This window comes from Microtus pennsylvanicus, chromosome 15 (genome assembly GCF_037038515.1).
Source record: "Microtus pennsylvanicus isolate mMicPen1 chromosome 15, mMicPen1.hap1, whole genome shotgun sequence".
In the NCBI taxonomy this organism is placed as follows: domain Eukaryota; kingdom Metazoa; phylum Chordata; class Mammalia; order Rodentia; family Cricetidae; genus Microtus; species Microtus pennsylvanicus.
The window spans coordinates 11,766,742-11,784,743 of record NC_134593.1 but is presented as its reverse complement, the minus strand read 5'-3'; the positions used below and the strand labels follow the sequence as shown (position 1 = coordinate 11,784,743).

Genomic DNA, 18,002 nt, shown 5'->3' with positions numbered 1-18,002 from the left:
TTCTAGGAAACATCGGAAACAATGGCACACCTTGAAGCAAACCAAAGAAAGGACAATGGGGTGTAAATACCATCTGGCCCTTCTTATGCTATAGTTGCTTCCTGGAACTGTAATAACTGTGGTGCTCAGGAGGCTTGATGAGTTCCCATTTTGGATATTTTATACTTCAGCGGAAAAAAAATATGGTATCCTAATAGCCTGGAAAACTTGCTGCAGGAAATGACTTCTACCCTAGAGAGTATCTGATTCATTCTGGTTTCCAGGATAAAGCATCCGCTACAACATTGCATCTCTCAAGGATTTAATCTACTTAAGCTAATGTAGGCAGGGGGCTGGTAGAGAGAGTCTTCCACTCTAACATGACTGGAGTAGTCTCTGGGGTAAGGACCATGAGCTTGATAAGCAATCCATCATAAAACCTTCATTTTTCTCTTTGATCAAACTAGAAACATCTGAATTTAACTTTTCTACCCTTAGAGTCGGATGCACAATCACTGATAAGAGTATAACCCTGATTTATAACCCACAGTCCAGAGACCAACTCATTAATCCAACAGCACTTGTTGTGTTTGGCTCCTGGTCCTCTCCGACCTTCTAGACTTTTCTCTAAATCCCTTTCATTCCATATCGAGCTGCTGCCTATTTCTGCAGGCGTTGTGTTCTTCATCATCTCCGTAGCAATGCCTAGGCTCACTCCTGTCCTTGGACATTCCTTTGGTAAGTTATACTCCAAATTCCAGCTCAAGAGGTTTCTATCCTATAAGCTGACTTAGGTGCCTCCTAGCAGCCCCCACTATTCTAGGTAAGTCTCCATGCTAGCACTTAGAGCCCACAAGGGAAGAGTGTTTTCTATGTTACTCTTCCTCACACACAGTAGGCCTGTAGATAATGGCTGATTCCTGGTTTAATTCTATGTTCATAGCACTTAGCTCAGGGCCCAACAATTATAAATACTATAGCATTTATTTGTTGATAGAAGATATAAATGAATTTATGATATAATCTAAAAGTAAAACATCAGATAATTGATTATGGTATTTGTAAATATAGTTCCTAATTTATTTTGTGTGAGCCATATTTTTATTTCTAAGTGGGAAAAGCAGGACTCCATTCATCTGGTGAGCAGGAAGGAAACACAAGGGTTTCCTTGTTCTCTGAAGAGTCACTTGAATTGTCCCCAGACACTGAGCAAACATAAGCAAAACATCTGTCCACGTTTACTTTTGTTGCTGTGATAAGGATAAAGAGATTATTTCACGCTACAGTTTGCAGTCCTAAATCAAGGGAAATTAAGGCAGGAACCCAAGGCCAGAACTGAAGCAGAGCCTGTGGAGGAATGCTGCTTGCCAGCTGGCTTCCTCTGGCTTGCTCAGTTACCTTCTTCAGAGGACCCAGGATCGCCTACACAGGGGAGACACCGTCCACTGGGACCGGTTCTCCTCCATCAATCACCAGGGAAGCAGTTAGGCTAACTGCAGATCTTCACCTCGCCCTTCATTCCTCCAATCTCCTAGTCTCATTCCAGCTCTGTAATAGATCGGCTGCGGCACCCTCCCCTCCCTCTGTGCTGCCGCCATCTTCAATGGAGTTCTCAGCTCTTCTCCAGCCTTCCTGCCCTTCACTTCCCGTACCCTAGCAACCATCTCCAGCAAGCACTCCCTGGGAACCTGCTGGCCACATAGACCAGGGAAGCAGGGAAGGCTACTGCAGGTCTTCAACTCTCCCTCCTCTCCTCCAATTCCAATCCCCCAGTCTGATCCCCAGTTCTGTAGCAGACTACCCGCTACGGCCCTCCTCAGTCCATATCCCAGTTCCAGGGAGCTAGGCAGATCCCCGTGGAACACCCTGTTCTCCTCCCTCCTCTGAACTCTCTCAGCACTACTTCTAGTCCATTTCCATTCCTAAGTGTCAGATCCCAATACCTAGGAATACATGCTACCTGGAGCTCTCAGTGGCCACACCTGTCAGGATCCCAGAAGCATTCACTACTAGACAACACATAGCCAACAACTCTCCTAAGAAACAGAAAGACAACAGAAACCACGTAACAAAAGATGCACCCAACAAAGATAAGAACAGAGATCAGCACCTAGAATTACAATCTTCCCAACACCAGATGCCTGGATAAAAACATAATCAAAACTGGCAGAGCCCAGGAACCCTTCTATAGTAGACCCTGAGAAAAGCAACATGGCTGAAGCACAGGCAAGGACCTCACATCGCTTCATGAATGTGATAAAGGTTCCTTAAAAGAAAATGAATAAGTCCATTAAAGAAATCTACAAAAATGTAAACAGTGGGAGGAAATGAAGAAAACAGTTCAAGATATGAAAGTGGAAATAGAATCAATAGAGAAATCCGGAACTGAGGAAAGTTTGGGTATGAAAATTTAGGAACTCAAAAAGGAATTTCTGAGGCAAGTCTTACCAATAGAATACAAGAGATGGGAGAGAGAGTCTTGGGCATTAAAGACAAGGTAGAAGAAATGGATACCTAGGTATTAAGAAAATGTTATTTAAAAAAAAACCTAGCACAAAACATACAGGAAATCTGGGACATTAGGAAAAAACGGGTCAAAGGTACAGGAAATATTTTCAACAAAATTATACAAGAAAATTCCCCTAGCCTAAAGAAAGAGGTGCATACCAAGGTACAAGAAACATACAGAGCACCAAATAGATGAAGTCATAAATAAAATCCCCTTCAGCACATAATAACCAACATACTAAATGTATATAAGAATTAAAAATCTTAAAGGTGCAAGGGAAAAAGAAGAAGTAACATATAAAGGCAGACCTATAAGAATAATAACCTGACTTCCCAATGGAGACTGAAAGACAGAAGGGGCTATAAAGATGTTCTACAAACTTGAAGAGACCACAGATATCAGTCTAGACTACTATATGCAGCAAAACATTCATTCACAATAGATGGAGAAAGAAAGACATTCCATGATAAAATCAAATTTAAGTAGTACTTATCTACAAATACAGAAGGCTGAAGAGGTTAACCTCACTAAAGAAAACACAAGAAATAAATAATATCAGACCAGCAAATCAAAGAAGGAGGAAAAACATACAATGAGAACAAAATAACAGGGCGGGAGTGATGGCTCAGTGGTTAAAAGGACTGACTGTTCTTCCAAAGGACCTGGGTTCAATTCCCAGCACCTACATGGCAGCTTACAAGTGTCTGTAACTCAAGATCTGACACCCTCATACAGACATACATGCAGGCAAAACACCAGTGCACAAAAAACAAAATTAATTTTTTTAAAAAAGGAACAAAATAACAGAAATCAAGAAACACTGCTCAATGAAAACTCTCAACACCAATGGTCTCAACTCCCCAGTGAAAAGATACAGACTAACAGAGCAACTGCAAAAATAGGATCCATCCTTGTGCAGCTTCCAAGGAACACACCTTAACTAACATCAAGGATAAACTTCGTCTCAGGGTAAAAGGATGGAAAAAGATAGTTCAAGCAAACATGCTCAAGAAACAAGCCAGTGTAGCCATTTAATATCTCAGAAAATCAACTTCAAAGAAAAACTAATCAGCAGAGATAGGGAAGGACACTACACTCATCAAAGAAAAAACCCACCAAGAGGACATTGCAATTCTTAACATCTCTGTACCGAACACAGGGGCACCCAAGTTAATAAAAGAAACACTACAGCTTAAATCATATATTGATCTTACATATGGATAATAAGAGAATAATAGCGAGAGATCCTACTCTCCCCAACAGACAAGTCATCCAGACAAAAACCAAACAGAGAAATATTGGTGCTAATTGATGTCATAAACTGAATGGACCTAACAGATATTTATAGAACATTTCAACCAAACACACATAAATACCTTCTTCTCATTACCTTTAGAACTTTCTCCATAATCGATCAAATGCTTGCACACAAAGCAAGGCTCAAGAGATACAAGAAAAATGAAATAACACCATGCATCCTGTCTGACCACCACACATTAAAACTGGGTATCAACAACAGAAAGCTTACAAGCTTAGGGAAACTGAAAACTCTCTACTGAATGAAAAATGTGTCAAGACAGAAATGAGGAACTTTAAAACTTTGTAGAACTTATTGAAAATGAAAACACAACATGCTCAAACTTGTGGAACACAATGAGGGAGGTTCTAAGAGGTAAGTTACTAGTGTGAGAATCCCTCTTCCTGTGTTTCAAATTAACAAAAACTAACCAATGCAATCACTTGTCAACTTCGGCACACAAACACAGCACTTCCTTCTTTTAACAAAATAAAATATAAGAAGATAAAACAAAAACCACTACATTCTATTTGGACAAGGCAAGCCAAGAGAAGGAAACAAGCCCCAAGTGAAGTCACAAGAATCAGAGACTCACTCATTCATACATTCAAAAGTCCCACAGTTACTAAATTGGAAACCATAATGTACGCACAGAGGACCTGGTGAAGACCTGTGCAGGCCCTGTGCTTGCTGCTTCAGTCTCCGTGAGTTCACATGAGCATTGCTCAGTTGATCTAGAGGGCCATGTTCTTCTGGGGTCCTCCATTCCTCTGGCTCTTACACTCTTTCTGCCTCTTCTTTGGTGGGGTTCCCTGAGCTCTGAGAAACATCACTTTAAAATACAACCAACCTTTCCTTCCTTGTTTGCCCCCTAGATCTCATTTTATTATCATCATTTATAAAATACAGTCCAATTTTAAAATTCCCGCAGCCTTTAAAACATTCCAAGGATTTAAAAGTCCCAGGTTTCTTTAAAAACCTAGTCTCAGATGGGTGATGGTGGCACATGCCTTTAATCTCAGCACTCAGGAGGGAGAGGCAGGAAGATCTCTGTGAGTTCGAGGCCAGCCTGGTCTACAAGAGCTAGTTCCAGGACAGGCTCCAAAGCTACTGAGAAACTGTGTCTCAAAAAACAAAAGAAAAAACAAAACAGATAAATAAATAAAAACCCAAAGTCTCTTAACTGTAACCCCTTTGAAATAAAAAGAAGTTAAAAAGAAGTTATATACTTTCATAATCCAAAAGGGGAGAATCTGGGCACAGTTACAATCAGGTTAAAGCAGAACTCAGCTAGTTATCTTGATGATTCTTCCATCTGAACTCAAATCTGTCCTCTAACTAGTCTGCTGTGCTGGCTAGATCTCCCAGGTGGCTCTAGACATTCAGGTTTCCCAATTCTGTTTACAAAACATAAAACACTTCCTTTTAAATTACATGTTTATTATATATACATACATACATACATACATACATATATATATATATATATAAAGATATGTCCAAACAACTCCCTCTCCTAAGAATGTATCTTCAGGAAGAAGAATAACCCTAGCCTCTTATTGAACTGAATGAGGATTTGGTCACGCATGCTCACCTATGTTCATACCATGGCATGTAGGACTGGAATGGTTTTAGAGTCCTACGTGGTAGCTTTGGTTATGGATGTTACGAATTTGCAGTGAGTCCCAAGAGCAGAGGGGGCCGGGCAGCAGGTCCCGAGAGCAGCCAGCCCTGGGCAGGGCCCAGGCGCACTACACAGCGGGTTTTGCTGCGGGTCCCCAGCAGCTTGCTGCAGGGTCCAGGTGGTGGCAGGTCCACAAACCAAGGTGGCTGGTCCCAGTGAGCCCGGCAAGCAGTGGTATGAGCAGGCGGCGGGTGGGAGGCACATGGACAGGCATATCATACAGAATAGAATTGGATATTTATTAGTTGAGTTATGGAGGTAAAGGAAAAAGGGGAGAAGGGGGTGACAGAGAGAGGGGGAAAGAGAAGGGGACAGAGCAAGAGCCAAGATGGCAAGGGAGGGAGGGAGGGAGGGAGGGAGAGAGAGGGAGAGGGAGAGAGAGAGAGAGAGAGAGAGAGAGAGAGAGAGAGAGAGAGAGAGAGAAGCTGTGGGGGAATGGGCATGGCTTGTCTCTTAAAGAGACAGAACAATCATAACAATAGGTTTAAGCACATCAGTTACTTCAGTACAACAAAGCAGACCTTCAGGGAATCCATGGCACCAAGAATAGGGTAGTTTGTTACACTGTATTTCTAAAAATGAATTAAGCTCAAATGTGAGGAAAATTAATTCTCCAAAGGTAGCCTTCATAGCTTCACATGATATCCACAAAGGAAACAGAAAACCCAGGCTTTGTGGAGTGCCAGAGGAAATGAGGACTGTATTTGATTAAAAGGCTAAAGTGAAGTTTTGCCTATTTGAAATCAAGAGGGTTTTCTGGGATATTTCACTGGATCTGGATTCTGCAATCTCCCTATGTTTTTAATGACTCTTAAAGTCTATGTGAGGACTTGATCGAAGGTTCTTCAAACTAAATCTTGGGCAGGATTTTATTAACATATCTTAGTAGTTTTTAAAGGTTTACTTTAACAAAATGTGAGGTGTTAGAACCTAAATCAACTCTAAAATGAGATGATGTATGAACTATCTGCTTAGTCAATAATTTAGTAGCAGAGCATATTAGTATTATTTTCAGGTACCACACACCAGCATTACTTTTTCTCAAAGAAACATCATGGACAGGAAAGACTTTTCTATATGATCCCACTTTGTAGATATGAGAAGAGTCGAGTTTATTTCTGCTTTAGTTTCCTTTCTGTTGTTGTGATCAAACAAACAAAAACCACTCAGAATAAAAGTATCTAAGGACAAAGGGATTTGTTTGGCTTACACTCCGGTGACAGCCCACCACTGAGAACTCAGGCAGAAGCAGAAAGCACAAAGGAACACTGTTGCTAGCTCCCTTGCAGGCTGTTCTTTATCTGCCCTTCTCAGAAAGCCTAGGACCACCTGCCTAGGGAATGGCAGCCCTCCTACCCAACTAACAACAATGACAACTTGTCCCAGGCATCCCCATCCCTCAACTGAGCTTTCCTTCTCCAATAACTCTAGGCTGTGTCGACCTAACAGTTAAAGCCAACTAGGACAACCTACGAGCCTTGGCAGTTAAGAAGCAATGGATGCCCAGATTTCATCCCAATCTTCACCTTACACAGCTAGAGCAACACTGCCCCTTTCAGCATTGCTTTGTATTGTTTCCTTGATCAGTCACATTGTGGTCAGAAAGCATACCATAGACTACATTAATCTTTTAACAAAATTTGAGATTTACTTTATAAGTAAGTCTATAAGCTAGTATATGTCAACTTTTAAAAATGTTCTTAAGGTCTCAAAAGGAGAGTCTATTCTACAGTCCTTAGTAATTTCCTTTGTTTTTTTCCCCCTATTAGCTGTATTAATTAGGTACCTAAAAATAGAATGATAATGAAATTGTTTAGCTCTACTAAGTTCTACTTCGTATACTTAATATATATTTACAATGTTATTAGGTAATTAAAATTTTATAGCTATCTTGGGCCTGGAGAGATGCCTTTGAGATAGAGAAATTTGTTGTTCTTGCAGCAGACCTGGATTTGGTTCCCAACATCCACATGGCAGAGTACAACCATCTGTAACTCCAGTTCTGAGGGATATGGTAGCCTCTTCTGGCTTGAGGGCACCAGGCATGCATGCAGTGCACAAACATATATGCAAGAAAAACAAACATGCAGATTTAAAAAAGAAGTTTACAACTATCTTAATTTACTAGTGAGCTGACATTATCATTATGAAGTAACTCTGCTTAATATTTCTCACTTAATGTCTATCTAGTATTAAGATTTTTCATATATAGAAATCTTGTATATATTTTCCTATTCTTTTACTTTTTAAATTTTTACATGTATTTTTATGTGTATTGAAGTTTTGCCCACATGTAAATAAATGTATGTACCACATGTGTGGCTGGTGCCTACAGAAGCCAGAAGAGGGTGCTGGCCGGGACTAGAGCTAAAGACAGCTGTAAACTGCTATCAGTTTACAATCAACACTGTTCTCTAGAAGAGGAGACAATGCTCTTACCTGCTGAGCCATCTCTCCAGCTCCTCCTACCTCTGGGTTTTACTTTTAGCCTTTCTGTATATTTCCAAATATATAATCTGTCCTGGCTATTTATGGTTTTGTGTCAATTTGACACAAGCTACAGTCATTTGGGAAGAGGTACTATCAACTGGGAAAATAAAACAAAACTCCAAAAGATCTATCTGGAGGCGAGTCTGCAGTACATTTTCTTAATTAGTGATTGAGACAGGAGGACCCAACCCATCGTGGGTGAAACCATCCCTGGAGAGGATGTGTAAGAAAACAGTGAGCAAGCTGTGGGGAATGAGCCAATGAGCCTTGTTCCTCATGGTCTTCACTTCAGTTCTGCCTGGAATTCTTGCCCTAACTTCCCTTTATGATGGACTACCACTGTAGACAGAAACAAACTCTTTCCTATCCAAATGGCTTTTAGTCACAGCGCTTTATCACAGCAATAGAAACCTAATTAAGACACCAGTTTATACTAAATGCAGAAAACTCTAAGCATTTATTGTAAAGTCAGGAATACAAGGGTGCTCACTCCCTCTGCTCTTACTCAGCATCATGCTCAATGTCCTGGCTAGACAAGAGAATCAAAACAGGTACAAATAGGAAATGGGCACATTTTTCCTTATTAGTAAACAATATGATCATCTACTAAAACAAACAATAACAACAAAATCCTCAAGACATAACCAGGAAATGTAGACAACTTTAGCAAAGGAGCAGGATACAAAATCAACACAAAACCCAGCAGACTTTCTATATATCAACCACAGACATGCTGAGGGGGAAAGGTCCCATTTACAATAGATTCAAAAAATAAAATAAAATACCAAGGAATAAACCTAACCGAGGAGGTAAAAGGCCTCTGTGATGAAAACTTTAAAACATCAGAGAAAGAAACTGAAGAAATTACAAGAATAACAGCCTCCCCTGCTCATAGGTTGACAGGTTGACAGACAATATTTATACTGACAATAAATAGTCTATAGATTCAATGTGTTCCACATCAAAATTCCAATGACATTCTTCACAAAACTGAAGGGGGATCTTAAAATTCATATGGCAATACAAAGAACTTCAAATAGCCAAAGCAATCTTGTGCCGAGTAACTTCAGTATCAGTGAACAGTGATTTGTTTCTGCTATTAGCTCTTGATTCTTAATTCACAGTAAGCCTGATTCCCCCCCACCCCCTTGTGTTACTGCTTAATTCTGCCTATGAAGCGTGCATAGGCAGAATTAAGCAGTAACACAAGGGCAGGCGGTGGTGGCGCACGCCTTTAATCCCAGCAATCGGGAGGCAGAGGCAGGCGGATCTCTGTGAGTTCGAGACCAGCCTGGTCTACAGAGCTAGTTCTAGGACAGGCTCCAAAGCCGCAGAGAAACCCTGTCTCGAAAAACCAAAAAAAAAAAGCTGTTTTAGGACTACTTTGAAACCTACTATAAAGGCACCCTTTTCATAAAAACAACGTGCATTTACTTGTGTAAGATACTTGCTTCAGGATCTATTGGAACTACTTTAGACTGAATTTAATCACTGGAGAGTTTGTCTGGATCTTAGGGTATGTCAATTTTGTTTGTAAATCTCAACGGTGGCTATAATGTCAAGTTCTCAGAGATGCCACTGACGATGCCCAATGCTGCTGACATCCTTGTGTTTTTTTGTTTTGTTTTTGTTGTTGTTTTGGGTTTTTGTTTTGTTTTTGTTTTTTTGAGACAGGGTTTCTCTGTTAAACAGTCCTGGCTGTCCTAGAACTCACTTTGTAGGCCAGGTTGGTCTCTAACTCAAAGAGATCCACCTGCCTCTGCTTCCTGAGTGCTAGGATTAAAGGTGTGTGCCACTACCACCTGGTTTTCCCTTCCTTTCTTATTCAACATGCAAACATCTTCCCACGGAATCACTGAGACTGCAGATGAAGAAAGCAGCCTTTCCTTCTTCTCCCTCTCCCTCATCCCCTCTGCTCTGTCACTCTTCACTGTCCCATTCCTCGTTTCCTCTAGGAATTACAGGGACACCTTGAAGGCTAAGCTCTCCTCTCTTCTAACTTTAATGATACTGTCCCGAGAGGTTCCAACTTTCCACTCAGGGTTTCGCCTCCGTGGCTGTAGGAAGGAACACAGAGACTCTGTCTTCCATGTACTTCCCAGTCAGATGGAGCCAGTCTCTGCCCAGGGGTCTCAGGAACTCTACTGCAAGGTCCCACAGAGATGGGGACTCTGTGGGCACCTGTGGCTCCGGGACTCCAAACTTCCCCCAGACTAACATTTCTCTTTCCTTATCTTCAGATCATCAGATTCAATGTGGCTAGAGAAAGCTGATGGCCATGTTTTCATTTTCATATTTTTTATGGTTTTCACTTTGTAAGTTTGCTCAAATAACCACAAGCTTGACAACTTAAACGGAAAACTGTCATGGATTTTGTTATTTGTCAGCCAGTTATCCCTACCTAAACTGTCCTCCATGTAACAGCTACAAAGTTTGAAGCTCTTCAGTTTAATGGCACATTCAAGGGTTTTCATGTTAGTTTAGCTTTTGTGTTTTTGTTAAAACAATGAGAACAAGGCCTGGAGAGATGGCCTAGAGGTTAAGAGCACTGGCTGCTCTTCCAGAGGTACTGAGTTCAAGTCCCAGCAACCACACGGTGGCTTATAACCATCTGTAATGAGATCTGGCGCCCTCTTCTGTCGTGCAGGCATACATGCAGGCAAAACACTGAACACATAATAAATCAATCTTTTTTTTTTTTGATGAGAACAAAATGACTCACTGAATATAACAAGTGAAATTTGATCATATAATAAATACTTTCAGGAAAAGGCACTGTCAGAGATATAGTTATTTCTCTGGGTTTTACCTTCACTTAGATTTTGGCCAGAAAATTTTGGTCTCTTATCAGCTGCTCGATCCTTTAAAGAAACTTTTTTTGCTTTAAAAAAAAAATTATCTACCATTTAAAATTGTTTTCGGTATCACCAGGACTTAGTTGCTGTCCTGTTACTGGCAAGCATTTAACTGGGGGTCTGCTTACAGTTTCAAAGGCTTAGTCCATGAGCATCGTGATGGGAAGCAGACAGCCATGGCATTGGAGCAGCAGCTGGGGGCTTTACATCCAGATTCACAGGCAGCATGCAAAAAGACAGAGATAAAGACAGACATAGACAGACACAGACAGAGAAACAGAGAGGCAGACTGGGCATGGTGTGGACTTTTAAAACCTCAAAGCCCACCCCCAGTGATACATTTCCTCCAGCAAGGGCACACCTAATCTTTCCCAAACAATCTAACAACTGATGACTAAGCAGTCAAGAACATAATCCAATCAGGGCCATCCTCATTTAAGGCCTGTCCTCGGCGCTCCTGAGCTTAGGAATGAAAAACCTGTTGAGCTACTAGGATGCATGAGCTCCCCACACACAGTTCCCAGAACTGCACCTGCCTTCTCAAGACCTGTTTAATTTTATATTAGATTCTGTGAGTACCCAGTACTCCTGTTTGCTTACATCAGTCAAAGCTGAGATTCTGATGCTTGGAACCCTAGAAACTAGGCCAATAAAAGGTAAGAGGTCCAAGAGAAAAAGGAGAGAAACAGGGAGCACATGAAGACAGTCTGAGATTGCTAAATCACAAAGGGGGGTGTACTGACGGCTGTCAAAGTACAGCTACATGGTGAACGAGCATGCTTTTGTGTGTCCAGTTAACGAGCATCTCAATGATCAGGATGATATTAAGAGTTCACCCACATACCTCCTTCATCGGAAATAAATCAATGAGAATGAATGGCAGGAGCAGGGCACACCAGGCTCCTGGGAAAGTCAAGCAAAGATGATGAAAGCAGCAAACCAAGTATGTTACAGTCAAACACTGTACAGGTTTATTGAAACTTAACTGTGAAATTCAAGTTATGAAACTCATTTGTACTGTGTAAGTGATACATTTAGAAAATGTAACAAACAAGATAACCCACAAAGAGAAATACAGCCGGTCACTGATTCCTGTTTTCAACAAACACCTCAGAGAATGTGCAGTGTAACAGCGAGCCAGATCCACAACAAACACATCAGCCCAATGGTGTGTGGTTTCAGATGAACAATGAACTGTTGTATAGTCCTGTACTCTTATCATAAAGGCAAGTCTTATAGCCCAGAGAAGACCAGATGCTCTGTCCCAGGCTAAGAACTAAGAAGGGTAGATTTCAGGCATGACTCAGACAAGGCAGTCTCTTTTCTTGATAGAAGATGGTGGCAGAATATTTAATTTGTTTAATCTGAACCTTAGCAATCTAATTTAGAGAGATAAGAGCTCATTTAAGACTACCTTATAATGCAAGTGTGTGTATATATGTAGATAGATAGATAGATATAGATATATACAGGAAGTTGCAAGAGATTTAAAGTGCATGCATATGTTCACAAAGAGATGCACACAGAGAATAAAATGCATTTTTATGGATAAATACAGAGATTCACACACAATTTTACATATATACTACATCCTTTTGTGGAGACTTTTTTTTTTAAATTTTTCTAGACAGGGTTTCTTTGTAGCTTTTGGAGCCTATTCTGGAACTTGCTCTTGTAGACCAGGCTGGCCTAGAACTCACAGAAATCCACCTGCCTCTGCCTCCCGAGTGCTGGGATTAAAGGCGTGCACCACCACCGCCCGGCTTTTGTGGAATTTTATTGCTTCTAGAAAGTATAAAAATTGGGGCTGGAGAAATGGTTCAGCAGGTAAAAGCACTGGCTGTTCTTGAAGAGGAACTCAGTTTGGTTCCCAGTATCAACATGGCAACTCACAACTATCCATAACTCCAGTCCCCAGGGATCCAATGCCCTCTTCTGACCTCTGTGGGCAACAGGCATGCATGTAGGGCATTTATGTGCATGCAGGCCAACCACTCGTACTCATAAAATACAAATAAATAAACCTTTAAGAAATTAATTTTTAATAATCAGCATTAAGACAGCCACTAATTTTTAATATACCATAGTAACTGGGCAGATTAAGAAGATATTGGGATCCACTGTGCTACATGATACAGGATTATGAAGCCTTGGCACTCCTGGCACTATGGGAAAGACAATTCTTTGATGGGGGAAGCTATCCAGTGCAAAGTGCTGAAGAGCACCCCAACCTGTCAGTAGCATCCCTAAGTTATGATACTAAAACTGTCTCTTCACATTGACAAATATCCCTATGAACAGAACTGAAAAGCAATGGTTTTAGCACGACTACAAGAAAATAAATACAACTGCTAGCTATGATTTCACTGTAGAGTCAATGGTGATTCAGTAGAGCTACATCCCAGTTCTGATTTAAATACACGTCACGGCTAGAACTAGGAGAACGACCCTGGTGTTTGTCTGCTAGGAGCTGCCCAGTACAACAGTCATGTACCAGCTGGGACAAATAAGAACTCGAAACACAGCTCTCTATAGTGAGCAATGGCATTAAGTACAAAACGCACTGCATCTTGAAGAATTCATGTAAAAAATGTAAATCTCTCGGCATTCTTATATAAAGCTATCTGAGTTTACTTACCGGATGAAATACATTTTAAATCCATTTTACCTGCTCATTTTATGGTTTTAAAGTGTAGCTACTAAGAAACTTTATGTATGTTATTTGTAGCACAACCCACTGAATGGCGCTTGTCTAGACTTGACATGGGTTATATTATTCTTAACAGAATGAACCTTGAGTTTCTTGAGCCACAGAGAGGGGTCAGGAGGTCCGATTATAACTCCTTGTGGGGCTGCGAAGACTCCTCTGCTTCCTTCGGCCAGTTACTCTTGTTCCAGTGCTTTATTCTGAGCACTTCAGCTGGTCCTCTTCTGGTTGTCGACGGAGCTCCCTGGGGCTGCTCAGCACTCTCCTGCACCCCCTTTTCTTTCATACACTCCAGAACTTTCTTTGTGGGAGGCTGAGACATAGGAGCATCCATCATACTTAGAAAATCAAAAGCTGGAAGAGGAGGTTTCCATTCCTGAGCAGATAAAGTTGCTGGAAGGAAGAAACAACCAGAGTGTCAACGATTAACAGAGATGAAATCACTGTATAAATATAGCTACAAAGTGCTTTATTTTGAAATGCATATTTGTAGGAAGCCCTCATTAGCATCACTCATCAAATCCACGTGGGAAGTGCAGTGTCAACTCCAGGGATTTGACTAAATAGCTAGCATTGGACACAATGTCAGCATACTAGAACATTCCAAAATTCCTGAAACAAAGTCAAATTGTAAAAGTCTGACTGAATTGAATAGACAAGAATGAGGCTCAATATGACGGATTTCAGATGCCAAGCAGTTAGTGCATGTCTTACTTTGTTTTGCTGCTGCTGTTGTTGTCTTTTTAACAGAATAGTTGAGTTTGAATCATTTACAAAAAAAAAAGTTTATTTGGGCTCATGGTTCTAGAGTCTGGGAAGCTCCATCAGGGACAGCATCTGGAGAGGACATTATAAAGCTTTAATTTAACTGTGGAAGCAGAAGGCGAGTGGGTGGGTATAGGAGAGAAAGGAGGGTCCAATTCCTAGAGGAGCTAATCTAATGAAAGGCATTAACTGATTCATGAAAATTCCCCCTTATAATCCAACGCCACTTACTAGGACCCACATTCCAATATGGCCAAATGTTGACCAAATTTCAATCTATGTGTCAATGTAGACAAAGCACAGCAAGAGAAGTATACTATGATTAAAACTAGTTATAGTTAAAGAGCCAGGCATGTTAGTGCACACCTTTAACCCCAGCACTCAGGGGGCAGAGGCAGGCGGATCTCTGGGAGCTGTAGACCAACTTGGTCTTCAGAGTGAGTTCCAAGACAGCCAGGGTTTCACAGAGAAACCCTATCTCCAAAAATCACTGCCCCCCCCCCAGAAAAAAGCTTTAAGAAAAAAAAAAACAATTTATAAAATTGAGCAGAAGAAAACAGTCACTTATAAAGCAGTCATTCAGGAGTGGGGAGATGACTCAATGGTTAAGTTCACTTGCTGCTCTTGTAGATGGCCTGGGTTCTAGTTCCCAGTGCCCACACTGGGTGATTCACAGCTGCTAGTAGCTCCAGTTCTGGGGAACCCAACCCCTCTTCTGGTTTCTGAGGACTGTTGCATGCACATAGTGCACATACATACTCAGATGCGTACCTGTGTACACACTTACACATAGTTGTAACAGGACCCCAGAGTTAGGGCCCCAAGACCTCAGCACAACTGACTCTATGACGGAAATAAAGCTGTAAAACTCAGTATGTAGACAGCACCACCTGCCAAAACTAAAACAAAGGACTATTCCATCCAAGTCCATAGTTCTGGAAAGTCTCTAAATGTAATAACCTTGCTTTTTGACTTCTGTAGTTCCACTTTGGGCTAATTGTTCTTGTTAACTGAAGTATGTCAACCCAGAACATGGTTTGTGTCCTTAAACGCTCACCCTGAGAAAGGCTCAGTGCTGCACTGGGATCCTACCCAGTGTAGTCACTAGTCAGCTAATAAAGACTTTCTACTAGTTTAAATCCACGTCTGGGCAGTCTTCTCTGGTGAATATTCCACAAGAAAGCAATAAATAAGAAATCATCCATATATACAATCCATCATATCCGTTTAGAAGACTAACATCTTAAAATTGTAGATTAAACCCTTAAAATTACAAACATCACCCACTCCAGTCCTAAAAAGCATCCTGTCTTAATCTTACTTATTTTGTGAGACAGAGATCTCACAGTATAGCTTTGGCTACCCTGGAACTTGATATGTAGAACACTCTGGCTCACTCTGGTTCCTGCCTCTGCTTCCCAAGTGCTGGGATTAAAGGTGTACACCACCACATCTGACCTTTTAGTCTATTTTTAAACAGTTTACATTCTGGCTAGTTTTATGTCAGGCTGACACAAGCTAAAGTCACCGGAGAGGAGGGAACTTCAATTAAGAGAATGCCTCCATAAGATTGGGCTTTAGGCAAGCCTGTGGAGCATATTCTTAATTAGTGGCTAGCCCTCCATGGCCTCAGTGGCAGCCCTACCTCTGGGTTTCTACCCTGCCGACTTCCTTTAATGACAGATTATGATGTGGAAGTGTAATAGAAACCCTTTCTTCCCTAAGCTGTTTTGGCCATGGTGTTTATCACAGCAAAAGAAACCCTAACAAGACTGTGGGGGGGGGGAGGAGGCCAGAAGTAAGCCATGGTGTCCACAGTGTCTTCCTCCATCACTCCCACCTTATTTACTGCACCCAGAGCTCACTGACTGAGCAGGTTCCACAGAGCTGATCTGCTCTTTTAGACCAAACTCAGGCTGTTGGCTTCCACAGCAAGCACTTCACCAAGTGAACCATCTCGCTGGCTCTGAAAAGTAACTATTTCTATGACTAATTCCAGAGAAAAATACCTTCGAATATATTTAACATTGTTGCCCATACTAGTAATGCCTTAATCTTGAAGCATTTTCTGTTTTTAAGTTAACATCCTTTCCATACACTTTATAAAAACAAGCCCATTTTTTTAAGTTAATTATAGATAGTAATAATTTTAAAGTGCCATGGAGTCAACTGAACTATAAATACACAGCGATTAGTTAATTTCCCTTAGGTGACTGCCATGCAGTGAATCTTCACACTGTTTTCAAATACTGGTCATACTGTGTAGAGAATGACAGACTTTGGAGAACTTAGCCCCTTTTAAAAGGGATGTCTTTATCAACTTCCTCCCCTTGATGCTCACTAACCTATGCAGAAGAGGAGTCAGAAAGACTCTAAGAGCCAGAGGGGAGGGATGAATCAAGGAAATAGCATCTTCCAGACACAACAGGCCTGATACACGGGTGAGGTCAGAGACTGGGACAGCACGCAGAGGCCCACGCAAGTCTAAACCAGGCAAAACCCCAGCAGATAGAGGGGTGTGGACACAAAGGTTCATCCCTAGTCCAGAAGCTATCTGCAATAGAATCCTCCTGGGGGAGGGAAGATCAGAGTTCTCCAGTGGAGAGTCACTAGGTCTACCCACCATGCTCCACAGCAGGCCCACGCCCAGGAGTAGCTGTCCAAAACAAAGGGGACCCCACGGTCTTCCGTTGTTGTTATTTGTTTAGTGAGTGGTTGTTTTGGTATTTTTTGTTTGACTGGTTATTTTGGTTTTGTTCTTTTTAGTCTGTTTTGATTTTCATTTTGTTGTTATTGTTGTTTGTTGGTTGGATGAATGGGTTTGTCTTTTACTTTTTTTAGAGAGAAAATTAATATGAAGTTAGGTGGGTAGGGAGTTAAAAGAATCTGGGAAAAGTTGAAGGAAAAGTATGATGAAAATACATTGTATAAAATATTTTAAATAATAAAATGCTGATCCTTAGACGGGTAAAACTGATTAAAGTTGATAACTTATGAGCTACATTAGCTAACCAAAAGTTTACTAAAGATTTAGTTGGCCTAATTAAAATATTTTTGAGAAAGAAACTAAGTAAGCACATGAAGTAAACTTTTAGAAATAAGTTGTGGTAGGAGAATTTATATGATGTTACATGCAAAAATAATAAATGCTCTAAAAATACAAACTTGCACCTCTCCTACAAATCAAGCAATCACCTTCGTAAGGTTCAGAGTACAAATGAAGAACAGTTTATTAGAGCTGGAAAACTCAAACAAAAATCTGCACTGCTCATATGCTGTGCGTCGACATCTGCTGACAGACAATTTCTCCTACTCAACTATACCAATCTCGGCACTTCACGGGGACATTAAATTATGTTACTCGTGGAATTCAGGCTTCAAACAGGTACTGATAAATTACTAGATTACAAAGTGACCAATGGATGAAATTCTTATCTGGATGAAATGAACAGGCAAGGGGAAGAGTGACTATGTGCAGTGGCAATATCACTTAAATGTTTATTGAAGTGTCTTTGAGGAAAGTCTAGTTTAAGGGGAATAAACATGCAATTTTTTAAGGCTAACCCCCGGAGCTTGACATTTCAATGCTGCTAATTATTGCTCAGGGAAATATAGAAAGGTCTTAATGTTTTCAATTGAAAACAAATCTGTTCTCTGATCATATGGCTGATACATTATTCATGAAGTTATTAAGGACATAAAGAACAGTAGTAAAC

General features: G+C 40.9%; 1 protein-coding gene across 6 annotated transcripts in view; it reads right to left on the bottom strand.

Moving 5' to 3' along the window:
* Window positions 1-11,762: 11,762 nt before the first annotated feature.
* The window catches only part of Txndc16 (thioredoxin domain containing 16), an 86,365-nt gene continuing 80,125 nt past the window's right edge, over window positions 11,763-18,002 (bottom strand). For 5 of the 6 annotated variants that reach the window (XM_075950334.1, XM_075950331.1, XM_075950332.1 and 2 more), the window contains exon 23: window positions 11,763-13,914. In XM_075950334.1, coding sequence (XP_075806449.1) covers window positions 13,649-13,914 — 266 coding nt within the window. In that variant the 3' untranslated portion in view covers window positions 11,763-13,648. The remainder of the gene's footprint in view (window positions 13,915-18,002) is intronic. The other variant, XM_075950335.1, reaches the window with a different exon arrangement.